Below are 12,764 nucleotides of genomic sequence, written 5' to 3'. Positions count from 1 at the left end.
AGGCGGTGACCTGAGAGCCCTCCCCAGTTCGGGCTTTCCCTGCCTCCGGTCAGAGGTTTTTGGCAGCCAAAGCCGGACTCTCCGGAGTGGCAGTTGTTCACTCTCCGAGACACTCAGATGTCCCTTAGCTGCCGTAAGATCACCAGGGCTGAGAGGAGCATGCGGTGCGTTACCTCGAGTGCTGCCGGTGCTCGGTGCTCGCTGCGACAGCCCGGGCGCGCACAGCCCCTCTGCGGTGGCCAGTGCCGGGGGAAGGCAGGAGTTGAGGGTCCTTGTGCCATGCAGTGGCAGTAGGAATTGCTGGAAGCTGCAAAACAGCGTGATTAGAAGAGAAAACAACACCCTGCATCTAACCCCTGCCCTCCCCAGGAGGGATTTGGGGACAAATTGGTGAATTTGCCGTTTTTATTTTGCGTGGAAGGAGGCGATGCCTCTGCCTGAGGGATGAAACCCGGCAGCTCCAGGGCTGGGGTCCAGTAAAACCTGGGAGTCCCGGGGGGCTGCAAAGCCTCCGGCACAGTCCTCTGCCCTTCGGCCCCGCGCGGTGGGCGGCACGGCTCTTGGCTCTCCCCAAACCCCCTCGCACTCGCTGGGCTCGGCAGAAGGAAGCTGAGGCTAAAACCCAAGGTCAGAGCCCGCAAAGCAGCCCGGCCCCACCAGGCTGGGGCTGCCGGGGTCCCCTGGGGCTGGAAAAGCAAGAAAAAAGGAGGATGAGGAAGGGGAGGATCATGACCAGCTCCCCCCAGAATTAGCCAGGCAAATTTACGCCTTTCAACCTGAGTGCCTTTACCAACAGCCCCATGGGGATATACAGAATATCTCTGGGTTTGGAGGCTGCCTGAGCTCAAGCCCCTCTGCTCCCGTGGTCCCTCCTTTGCTGGGAGCCTTTCACCTGGCCCACGGGGCACCCGTGTTTGCCGGCAGCCGGGTCGATGGCTCCAGCACGCGGGGACAGAGGTCCTGCCCTTCCCGGGGCTGCGAGACATCACTGCCTTTAGCTGCTATAATGGGTTTCTAAAATTAGCTGCACACTCTGCCCTTGGACTCGAGCAGGACATTTCTCAGTTGTTTAATATCAAAAAGTCCAAAAAAAAAGAAGGGGGGGGGGGGGAGCAAAGCACAAAAGCAACCCGGTCAATGCAGATCTAAATTTATTTTATCACTTGCCCCGCAGAACTCAACATCTATTTTAAGTCATTTATGAAGAGTACAAGTGTGAATAGCTGCAGAAGTTTTACAATTCCAAGACACCACACAGAGCTTCTAAAAAAAGCAAATTTAACCTTCCCAACAAAGCCTCAACAAGCATCCCACCCTTCCCTGGATCACGTTTCTGAGCTACTGATTTCCGACAGCAAAAGCTCATCTCTTCCACGTCTAAAGTCGATTATGCAGAGGTCCCCGGCGCAGGGCAGCATCACCTCCTGAGCCCCTCGCTGGCATCTCGCCCCGTGGGTGCCTCCCTTCCGGACGGGCTCGGTTTACCCCGCACCGAGCGGGACAGGTGCGGGTTGGTCCCTCGGGGTTTATCCCTCCCTTCGATTTATATTCTACATTTTGCCGTGGGCCACAGCTCCTATAAATAAACCCGGGCTGCCCGTGGCAGATGTGAAGCCTATCGCTGCCTGCACGCTCCGTTAGAGGCTCTGGCTTCCCAGCAGCGTGAATGTGAATAGATCTGAATCTGCAATGAAATATTAATTGGAAGCAACACTATTCTCCTAGCTTTGGAGGGGAATTTTAATTGAGGACCACCATTAGCTAACAAGCTAATATCTTCCCGCACCATGCGGTCACAGCGAGCCGAAGCAGGAACAGGGGGTGCCGGGACCTTCTGTTTTCAATCAGAGCCTCTCCTATTACCTCTTTCTCCCCAAATCAACCCAAATTAGCAGCCCAGTGTTCATCACCAGCAAACCCATCACCAGCAATTGCTTGATTTGACTTGCAGTTTCCTAAAAGGGTCAGATGTTGAGCAGATCAACTACAAGGCAAGTAAAGCCCCTTACGAGGCAGGTACTGCCTTGGATTAGGTGAAGTGGTTGCACCCAGAAGGGCAACCAACGCTCAGGAGAAACATCTCTGCAAGGAGAGGGTCTGGAGCATCCCAGTGAGATCAGTCCTGACTAGCAACACCTCCCTTCATGACCATTAAGTCCTAACGAGCGGGACTGTTCTCAAGCCAGCGGCTCTGGTTCAAGAAGAGCATCTGCTGGTGCTCAGCAGCATGGTAAGAGGCGCTGCAGAAGGTCCTGAGAAACCCTTCAGATGGAGCACAGAGCTGAGCAACGCCTTCATTTGACTTGAGAGGCAGCGAGAAGGCAACGTGCTGAGCAACCCCATCTTTGGGGATGGCTGATTTTTATCTGCTGCTGTCTCGCTTGCTCTGTCAAACCCAGCAGGACTGCTTGCCTTCTGATAATTCAATAAACCAGAGCAAAACAGGAATTCTCAAATATCATGACACTTGAAAATGCAAGTTCAGGAGCTTGGTTTTTCCCCCCCTACTTTTAGCTAAATTTAGTCCACCCAGCGTTGTGCTGGATTTTAAACAGGATGGAAAGAGATATTGCATCTGAGAGGAGTACCTCTTATCTTGCATTTTCCATGTATTTTGGTAAAGACTGAGCTCTCTGGGACATCAGGAGGACACGGGCCTCCTCCGTGGAGGGAGGGAAGGCTGGAAATGCCGTGTCCTGCAAAACGACGCTCCATTAGCTGAGGCTTTTGATTTCCAAAGGTGGGAGCTGGGGGATCATTGCCCTCATCCTATGAAGCAGAAAGCAAAGCTATAGCGAAGCAGCTGGTAGGGCATGAAGGGCCAGATCCTGCCGCGGGATGAAAGGGGAGCCAGCGCCAGCAGGGTCGCGTCCATCCGTCACTACCACATGTCGCCCGCGTCCCCGTTCTCGTGAAACTTGTGGACGTGGTCGGCGTACCTGGGGAAAGGGGACAGCCATGTTAACCCACAGCAAGGTCCGAGGCACTTTGGCGGCCGAGGAGGAGCCGTTTTGTTTCGGAGCGCTCGCCCCGATAATTAGCACCACGCTTCCCTCCAGCCACGGGCAGCAGCGCCTGGGAGCTGCTCAGGGCAACTGGAGTCAAGGCATGGCCTGATCCTGGTCTCTGGGCTCACGTTTGGCTTTAGCAGGCTTTGTCACCGGGCAAGACCACCCATGGGAAGGGATTTGGAAAACACCTGACTGAAGACAGGCAGTTGCCCTGCTCCGTGCATCTTTTCCCCCCCCATCCTTACTGGATTAAAGGTTTAAAACACAATTAATTGCGTTCATTTGCAGGACAGAGGTGCACCGAGTGGTGCCCAAAAAATCTGCCGCAAACCACCATGCTCCGTCCACCAAACCCGGGCGGACGACGCTCCCGAGCCCCGGGGCTGGGCTGCCCCAGCCTGTCATCACACCCACTTCTTAGCGCAGTATGCGGCACAGTCCCTTCCCACGCTCTCGCTCCAGGCCGTTTTGTAGAGAACCTGCAAAATAAGAAACGCAATGAGCTCTGCTTTCGCCTGCCCATCTCTGCCCGTCCTCGCAGCAGCCCGTGTTGCCGCTGCACCATCCCATCCCTGCCGTTCTGTCGCCGCGGCCGCTGGCAAAATCTCTGCTGCAGAATTTTGCAGGCGCCCGTGGCTTTTCTGAATCAAGCAGAGACCTAAAGCGATGCTCTGGGTAAAACTGGTTTTGCAGCCTTGCGTTACCAGCGTGGAGAAACCCAGCGTGTGTTTCGGGGGTTGCCCTCAGGACGGTCAGGATGACCTTTTCCAGCGGGTTATTTTCGCTGGGGCAGCGCTGCCGCAGCTGCGGTGGTTGGGGGTAAGGAGGGTGCGCTCGAGGCTGCACACGGATGGAGATGTGTTTTTTGGAACAGACTTAAGGAAGGTCACTGCTCGGTTTGGCTCCTTTTTCCCTTCGTGCCACCAAGTTGCCATTTTAAAGCTGTGGTCCGAGGAGGCGGAGAGGCAGCGGTGGGTTTGGGAAAGAGGGAGAAGCCCTCCCATCCCAGGCTGATGCATTCAAGCCTTGGGGATTTGTCTCTTATCACTAGGGAAACGCTAACTCCAAAAAAACCTGTCAATGGGCCTCCAAATTAGGGTTAACTGAAATCACCACAGGCAGAAGGCAGCGGGTGGGAAGGGGTGAAGGCTGCGCTGTCTCCCGGGATTAGCAGCAAAGCCATTGCTCCCACCGCGGGGCCGGAGGAGCCGGGGGTTTATCCAGTCCCCGTCGGACACCCGGTGCGTGCCCAGCCCAGGCAGCGCTGGGTGCTGGATTTCAGGCCCTTTTGTGTCTGGATGAAGTAAAATCATTCCAGCCATGTAATATTTATGAATTTTACTTTTTTTTTTAGGTTAGAGCTTTAAAGTTTAATGATGTTTAAATTTTATTTCCTTTGCTCCTTTCCTCACCAAAATAACACAAAGTCGGTTTTACTTTGAGAAGATCAGGATAGAAATATTGTTCTGATTTATCTTTCATCTTGTTTCATCATTTAATTATTGATGATTTGTTTGTTTTATTTTTTCCCCTGAAATGCTACATAGACTTCCAGAAACTGCGCAAGGATATAGGAGGAGTTTGCACCATGACCAGCTCCCAGGGGACTCGGGCTGGCTCAAGCCTCTACTCCGAACCAAACCTCTACTTTTCCACTGCAACCCTAATGGACAGTCGGGGAAATTTGAAAACTAGAGAAAAACAGAACCACAGGGCAAGTGAGAAACATGGGGAGAACCAGAGCTCGCACAGGGTGATGCAGAGCCAGAGCGCATCACCTGGAGAGGCGGTGAAGGTAACCGAGCTCCACCGTGCAGGGGGTTAAGGGATGTACTCAGAAATAGGAAGGTGGAATTGCACATGGTCTCGAAACAGGCAGTGTGGGGTCATGGGGATGTATTTTATTCCTAAAATTGCTTACGGTATTAGCGTCACAATAATTAATCAAAATTTTGCTGCTTGACGAGCGAGGGCTTGCTTGCCTGTGTGCAGGGATGGTGAACCAGACCTGCGCGCAAATACGCTAAACCCCATGTGAGCTCCCAGCACCGGGGCCCCACGGCCGTTTCCAGGCATGACATGAAGACACAGACGTCTTCCAGCTCCTGTCCTCCGGCAAGCCCGTGAACACCCGAGGGTGGCCATTCCCACCCCGTGAAGCCGAGAGGGATGTTTATTGGCATGCACGTGTCTCCGCTGAGCTGTGCTGCCCACGCTCCCAGCCACCCCGTGCCTCCGGAGCCAGCGATATACTGCCTGCAACACACTCCCTTGGCATAATATCTTAAAAATGCAAACATGCCCCTGGATGGGATGCTTGCTGCCATTTTAATGGGGTGCCCACCCCGCCGTGGCCCCCGCACTTACCAGGAAGACGAGGCAGTGCAGGAACAGGGTGTAAAAGAAGGCAACGGTACGAGCTGTCTTGTTGGACAAGATGAGCCGCCCCTGCAGCAAGAGCAGAACGGAAAATCCCATTTTAATGTGGAAACCAGCCCTCCCCGTGCACAGGCTCGGAGAGACCCTGGCCAAGACTGGCACCCTGTTTCCGCTAGACCCTACAAAAACACGGGGGTGAGGTGGGATGCTTTGCCACCCATCTGTGCCCATCTCTGAGCAGCTGTTCTCCTTCAGGTGACTGCCACAAGTGCCTATGCTCTCAGCCCAAAATTGCCCAAAGGGAGGTGAATTCAGGGCTGTGAACTGCGGGGTTCCCCCCACTGAAAACTCTCTCAGGGGTTTGTTTTGAGCCACCTTTACTCCAACTTTCTGCACCGGCTCTACCCGCTCCCCCCGCACCAGCCCTGACTCAGTGCCTGCCTGCGGCTCAGCGCCGCTCCGGAGAGAAACCCCGGCAGTAATTAAGTCTTGCACATTTTTAATTCATGAGCTCAAAGAACTTGTGATTTGCAGCGTCCCCTCACCGCCTCCTTGGCGGGGTGGTTGAGCAAACGCTGTGCCGGTGTTCCTGAAGGCTGGCCCCGGTGCACAGCCCCGCCTGCACCCCAGCCCCGGTGCGGGACCCCAGCAATGACTCGGAGGACGATTTCGTAGCCAGACCCGCAGTGGCGGTGCAGCCTCCCAAGCGCCCCGGCACGTTTTAGGGGTGACCACTCTGCACCCTGGTGTTTGTATGCTCCTCCAGCTCCTGGCATCCCTCCCTGTGAACCTCCAGCCAGCTCAGCCTAACGCAGCCACGGTCCTGTGCCGTGACTCTGGACCCAACGGCAGCGAAGAGCCGGTAAAGTGGGATTAAAGGCTTGGTATGGTGTGGAGCCCCCAGCTTTGGCAGCGGCGAGGCTACGTGCTTGCTGAGAGCCGTGTACACCCTCTGCCAGGCTGCAGTGATGGCTGAGCACCTTGGAAAATGTAAGCTCTCAAGGAAGCCAGTCGCTGCTGGGCTATTGATTTTAGGGGAGCTGCGTGCTGGACCCCCAGCTGCTCTCCCCAGTAACAGCCCTTCTGCTGCACGGGGGAGGCTCAAGGCTGGACCTGGTGGCCCGGGCAGGTCCCTGGGGTCCCACAGCTTGTCCCGCTGCCCTTCCTACTTGTCACAGATAACTGTATTTAAGGGCAGGTCTTCATGCCCCCTTGATCATCCATGAGCGTGAGCTCTCAGGCACGTGCTGCCTCCTCCTGCTGCCAGTCCCCATCACGGCTGGGTACCACTGCGGGAGAGGCCACGAGGTGGAGGAGCATCAACAGCCCTTGGGAAGGCACACAGCACTGCTCGGGCTAAAGCAAAGCACCCCCGAAGTAGGGACTGCCAGATGGACATTGCCCTGGGGGATTTTGGAGAGCAACTGCAAACATGGAAATTCCTTGGGCATCTTCAAAACCTCACTTGTAACCTGGTCTGCACATTTACCCATTGCTCTGGTCTATCTTGAAAGATTTACCCTCCACCTTTTCCAGTCCTGTGCCAATCCACAGAGATGTCCAAGCTCACTGGGTCCCAGAAACCCTGTGGTGCTGGGCTGTGTCACGCTCCAACCCCTCATTTTGGAGAGGCCACTGAGCAGCAGTCAGACTCTGACGGTGTCCAAGCCCTTCTGGCCTATAACACTGGGGTCCCGACGAGGAAACCTTCCTGTCCATCCCTTCAAAAGAGCCAAAGTCAGGAGTAACTGCAGCCTAGAAAAGCAGCTTACGAAGGACGGCTCCTACCTTCCTACATAGCAACTTTTTATTCCTGCTGTAAAAGCGAGGGATTCATTATGGACATAAGCACATTCCCCAAACCACCACGCGGGCTTTCCAAAGCTGGCATTTAAACCCACAGATCTCCCACCAAACCAGTTTTGGACCGATGTCTTTGCTATTCACAGCCACGGCGGAGGCTGCTGTAACAAACAAGATTATGTTCTTAAATATTCCCAAGGAATAACTCCCCTAAGTCAGGTTTTTTGTAAATGCCTTTCATTAATTCTCCGTGGTGCTGGCACGCCACCCAATCCATATTCATGTTGGCATTTGCTTGGTTTTTATGCAAATGACAGCTTTGCCTTTATTACAACATATTTCTGTATTCTGTGGCTGTTGCAGACCAGCGCTCCCATATTAACCTCTGCTACGCTGGACAGCCGGGGGTTAACTCAGCCAAAACCTGATCCTGATGCTAATGTCACAAATATAAGTCAGATCTCAATAAGCACATTTTTAGCTCAGAAAGTAGCATTCATCCCTAAGAGATGGCAGCCAAAACCCACGGTGGCAGCAGCCCTCCTGCCCGCCGCGGCTCAGGCGAGGACTCTCTGCTGCTGCAGACACCGGCAGCTCCCCGATATTTTCCTTGACATTTTTTTGGAAGGAAGAACCAGAGCAGGAAGGGGCAGGGCTTGGGAAGAGGTGTTTCTGGAGAACGCGATAAGAAACCGCTGTGCACCCGAGGATGCCGCGAGGCAGAGCATCTCCCCTGGAGCGGGACCCTTGGCAGCCCGTCGCACGCCTGCTCCCCAGCTGCGCGGGGTGCCGGGGCTCTCTGCCTGAGTCTCCTGTGGGGAGTCGGGCTGAGCTAACCCCGACTGCACGCTGTGTGCAAAGAGGCTTTGTCCCTTGGCCAGCCCTCGGCTGGGGGTGCAGCACTGAGCCCCATCATCCATGTTACAAACCGGAGGAGAGGTGCTTCCCGCAGCCCATTGCATCCCCCTCCCCATCCTGCCTGGGGGAGCTGCAGGCACAGCCGGGGGACACAGCGGTTCATGGCAATCCTCTAAGACACAAGCTGTCCCCAAGCTCCCGGGCCGTGCCCTGACACTGCGGTGGCCCTGGGCTGTGGCATCGCTGGCTGGGTTGGGGCTGGGTCACCCGCTCCAGCCAGGACCCCCTGGGACACCGTGAGATGGAGTGAGGGAAAGGGGAAGGAAAGGGCAAGGGAGGAAAGTGATTTCTCCTAAACCGAGCCCCAGCGTGGCCCTGGCATGGTCTGCGCCCCTGCCTGAGGGAGCGGGGATGGGGTCTGCCCCCCACCCATGGCCCAGCCCAGCAGCAGCGTTCCCAGTGCAGGCACTGGGCTAAAAACCTCTCACCACCCACTGTGGCCGGCGGGTGCAGCCCACTCACCATGCTCAGCGTGGCTTTATCCCAGGGACTGAGGCTCAGGTACTTCCGCTGGCGTTCCTGCAAGTTAACAGTACAAGAAGCTGCTTTTCAGGCTTAAAGGGCTGATTTAGGGTTTGCAAATCAGGGAAGGAGCTGTGTGCCCTGGGATGCTCCCACCCCCCAGTACAAACAGCCATAGGGGACACTGTGCATGTACAATGGCTGGTTTTATTTTTTATTTTTTAAAGTGATTGGCATTTGAGTGTGTTTTATGCTTTCAGCGTGCTGTCCCTGGATTTCACCTGGGCGACAAAATAATGTCCCTGAGAGGGTTCATTTTCTGGCTGCTCCTTCCCTTCGCCACACCCAGACCACCTTGCTGCGAGCAAAACCAGAACCGAGCAAAGCAACCTGCTCATCGACTGCAGCACGCCGCAAAGCCTCTTCCCTCCCCACGCCGGGCAAAGCCATGCTCTGCGATGCCGAAACGTGGCCGGCTGAGTCCTACCCCGCGGGAGGCAACGATCGCATGGCAGAAGGAGGGACTGATGCAGAGGGAGGGTGCTGGGGGCTTTTCGTACCTTCCTGCTGAAGGAGGAGAAGGGGTCCAGGCGCTCTTCGTACTGGGAGGAGTAGCGCTGCTCGGTGTCGTCCCTGCTGCCGCCCTGCGGGAGCAAAGGCAGGGTGAGAGCCAGCGGGTGCCGGTGCTGGTGTAGCTGCCTGTACCTATCCCCCTGGCGCAAGCGGTGTATGGACACCCGGCACAGGGCCGGAGCCCCCCCGGCCCCCCCTGAGCTGCTCATTTGGAAGACATGAACCCTAAAGGATGGAGCAGCACGGCCCAGAGCTGACCCGCGGGGCCAACAGGATCCGTCCCCTTCAAAAAGGAGAAGCAGGGGCTATTTAACAAAGTCATTTCTTCCATGGGGACTCTACCCACGTCCCCCTGTTTTTTGCCCTTTTCACAAAATAGTAATCATCTGTGTCACCCCAGAGAGCGCACCTGGAAATGCCTGGGCTAGTGCAAATCCCACCCTGAATTCCTTTGCTGCTAGGCCAGGTAGGAAGGAGGCAGTGGTTTCAGAGGAGGAAATCATTGTTTAAACATACAGCTGTTATTAGCTGGGCAAAGGGCAAGGATAATGAAGGAAACTCCTTGAAAGAAATGAAAGATTTAGGTCAGTTCAGACAGGCTGGGTTTTAAACTCCTCCCGGGACAGAGGTTCCCCTTGTGCAGCCTGGATGAACGGCGGCAGCGCGCCCCGAGGATGCTCGCGCAGCCTGCGCACCCCTGCTCCTCCTTTCTCCAGCGCTACCTCTGCAGGTCACCAGAACTGCAGATTCCACATCTTTCCTACCCAAACCCAGCCTGGGAACAGCATGTCACCAGGCATGGGAACAGTCCGGTGTGAGCCCTGGCTCCCAGCTACGTGGGCTGCACATCCCTGCTCATGGGCTGCGGTGCTAATCCATCTCTCTCCCCCAGCACCGTGCCTTCTCCAGCTCTGCCCCACCAGCACGGTGATGCTGACATTTACCCAGGTCTTTCTGGACCCGATACTATGTGCTGCTGGTTGCCCTGCCCGGCCACCCCAGCACGCTGGCCGGTGGCTCTGTTTCACCACGGGTAAACCCCGCGGCACACAGACCTTTAGCAACTATGCCCTTACGTGCCGCAATATGATCCGCGGGTCACCGCGCAGTCAGAAGCCAGCGATGAGACCAGCTCCCAATTTAGGGGCGATGAATTCACTATAGCCTGGCCTTATTGAATGATCTTTGATGATTATTTTTAACGTGTCACATGCCCGATTAGGCGGTGAATTATGCAATCCCCTGTGCTGCTGCATCGAAAGCTTTTGCTCTTTAGATCATGTGAATGGCATTCAGGGGTTGCCTTGTGGCAGCAGATAAACATGGACATGATCTTCCGCGGGAGAAACGGGCAAAAATGTCAGAGGGGCCGACCCAGCGTCATCACTGAGACATAAATAGAAGAACCAAATAAGGTCCTTCACGGCTGTAGGAGTTTCCCATCCCCAAAGGCTATTAAAATATCTGGCAATAAAACGGACTCAGTCCGTCCAGCGTGGAAAAGCAGCAGCTTCGGGGGAGGATGGCAGGGCAAGCAGCAGGCAGGGCGAGGAGCCAGCATTCAAACTGATGTCCCTTCCCCGGTTATTGTCACTTCTGCAGTTATTAGGAAAGCCCGAGGTCACGCTAGCCCGGCTGCGACCGAGGAAGTGGTTGCAATTGAAAGCTCCCCAGGTGGCAGCCAGACCCGCTTGCAAAAGCCCCAGGGATTTCCAGGGATGAAACCCCCAAGGGACGCAGCATGAGCAGAGCCGATTCCAGCAAGGTCTGACGCTGCTCGCCAGCCTCCTCCTGGTGTTACTGGGATTACTGGGCTGGTTTTGGGCTGGTTTCTGCTCCTTTGGGAAGGGGCCCTGGCTGCCCAGGAGAGCGGGAAGCCGAGCAGCTCTCTCTGCTGGCCACAAGCAATTCAGGGTGGCAGAGAATGAGCATAGGTATGACAGGGTGAATTATTTTTCAGGCTCTAACTGCAGGGATTTATTGCAGGAGGTCCCGACTTAACCACTTGCTGTTTGGTTGGGCAGGAGCATCCACGACTTGCCTGCTGGAGCACCACGCTGCCGGCAGTGAGCATCAAAGGGGTTTGTAGCAGCTCTTTCAGGGAGGAAATTTGAGCTTCTGGCATCAAAGATGTCAGACACCCTTCAGCACAGTTAAAAACTACCTTCCCGGCAGAGGGGCTGGGTACCTGCTCCTCTAGGCAGAGCACTGCACCCTTCTTCACCCCAATTATCTCCCATTTTCCAACTTTCATGCAAGATGCACGTGGGTAACCTGCAATTTCCCCATCGGTCTTGTACATGGAGGGCAATAATCTATGTTTGGAGTCTGTCCATCCATGTGAACCCAGCTGGAGGACAGCCAGCCACTCACCCGGCCAGGGTAGCTCTGGAGGAACTTGATCTTCTCGTAGAGCTTGATGTTGTCAGCTCTCAGGTTGTCCAGCTCGCTCTGCAGGGCGTGCACCGTGTGCTGCATCATGCGGTTCTCCTGCACGGGGGGGGGCAAGGGGGCCGTTAGCAGCGAGGCCGGGGGGAGGACAGGATCTAAGCGGGTGGGAGGCAGAAGGCGGGTTGATTGGTGCATCCAGCTGGGGTTCAGTCCCCCTCAGTAATTAAAATGCCCCGGCTTTGAATTAAAATTGCTCCCAAATTAAAATTGTCCCAGCTGCCGCTGAACGGGGCCCCCAGTCCTGAACCATTAACGGACCTCATCCCTCCACGGCTGAACAGGGGCCGGGGCAGCCAAGGTGGCTGCGGGTGGCTTTGGGCTGAGACCTGGCCCCCACGGGAGGTGCAAAGCCAACCTGCTCTCTTTGCCTGTGGAAGAGGTTATTTTGAGCTGTAGTTCAATATGTAGAGCTATTGGGTTTTTACCCCAAACCGCATTCCCTATGTGCTTTTTATACAGCACCAACAAATGCTGTGCCAGATGGCCAAGCACACCTGCAAGGCAGCGGGGATTTGGACCTGTCCTTGAATTAGAGCAGCACCGATGAGCTGGGGGAGGCTTTGGTCCTGCTAAGAGCAGCGTATCTTTTTCTCTTGCTTGCGGTGGTGCTGCCTGCGTTGTGCTGATAATAAATTCCCCGCAGGTCATTAAAGCAGCCAGCTCCAGGCTGCAGGTCCTGCAGCCCCCGCCGGCCGCCCTCCCCACCTGACCTACCCCCTCCAGCTCCTGGTTCCTGGTCCGGAAGCGTTCCCTCTGGCTGGAGATGATGGAGAGGAGTGAGTCCACCTGCCCCTCGGGGAATGAGGTGCCGGGGGATGGCGGGTGACCTGTGGACAAGGCTTGGCATGAGATACAACCCGGCAGATGCCCACCATCCACCCTGGAGCAAGCGGGGCTTGCTTGAGCACCCCCCTGGCTCCGACACCGTGGGACCTTAGGGGCACCCAGGCAGATAAACTCCTTTGCACTACTATTACAGCATGGACTAGTTTTTATGCTTTTTTTCATTTTTTGGGACTTACTCTGGGAATGGACAGGTCCACTCCCCAGGGATAACCAATTGCACTATTTGGTGAAACCCGCGGCTGCCTTCCCCTGACCCCAACCCTCCCAGTCCCTGCCACGACTCTCTCCCACAGCTTCTGCAGCAGCCGTAGCCCTAAGAAA

The 12,764-nt window shown here is 55.6% G+C and overlaps 1 protein-coding gene across 5 annotated transcripts in view; it reads right to left on the bottom strand.

Annotated features, from left to right (window-relative positions):
* Positions 1–1,134: 1,134 nt before the first annotated feature.
* The window catches only part of CUX1 (cut like homeobox 1), a 285,116-nt gene continuing 273,486 nt past the window's right edge, over positions 1,135–12,764 (bottom strand). For all 5 annotated transcript variants that reach the window (XM_059829439.1, XM_059829440.1, XM_059829443.1 and 2 more), the window contains 7 exons: positions 12,312–12,424; positions 11,520–11,636; positions 9,134–9,217; positions 8,574–8,630; positions 5,379–5,459; positions 3,426–3,490; positions 1,135–2,939 (listed from right to left, as the gene is read on the bottom strand). In XM_059829439.1, coding sequence (XP_059685422.1) covers positions 2,882–2,939; positions 3,426–3,490; positions 5,379–5,459; positions 8,574–8,630; positions 9,134–9,217; positions 11,520–11,636; positions 12,312–12,424 — 575 coding nt within the window. In that variant the 3' untranslated portion in view covers positions 1,135–2,881. The remainder of the gene's footprint in view (positions 2,940–3,425; positions 3,491–5,378; positions 5,460–8,573; positions 8,631–9,133; positions 9,218–11,519; positions 11,637–12,311; positions 12,425–12,764) is intronic.

This window comes from Gavia stellata, chromosome 25 (genome assembly GCF_030936135.1).
Source record: "Gavia stellata isolate bGavSte3 chromosome 25, bGavSte3.hap2, whole genome shotgun sequence".
NCBI lineage: Eukaryota > Metazoa > Chordata > Aves > Gaviiformes > Gaviidae > Gavia > Gavia stellata.
Note: the sequence above shows the minus strand (reverse complement) of the source record. Positions and strands in the feature narration are given on the sequence as shown.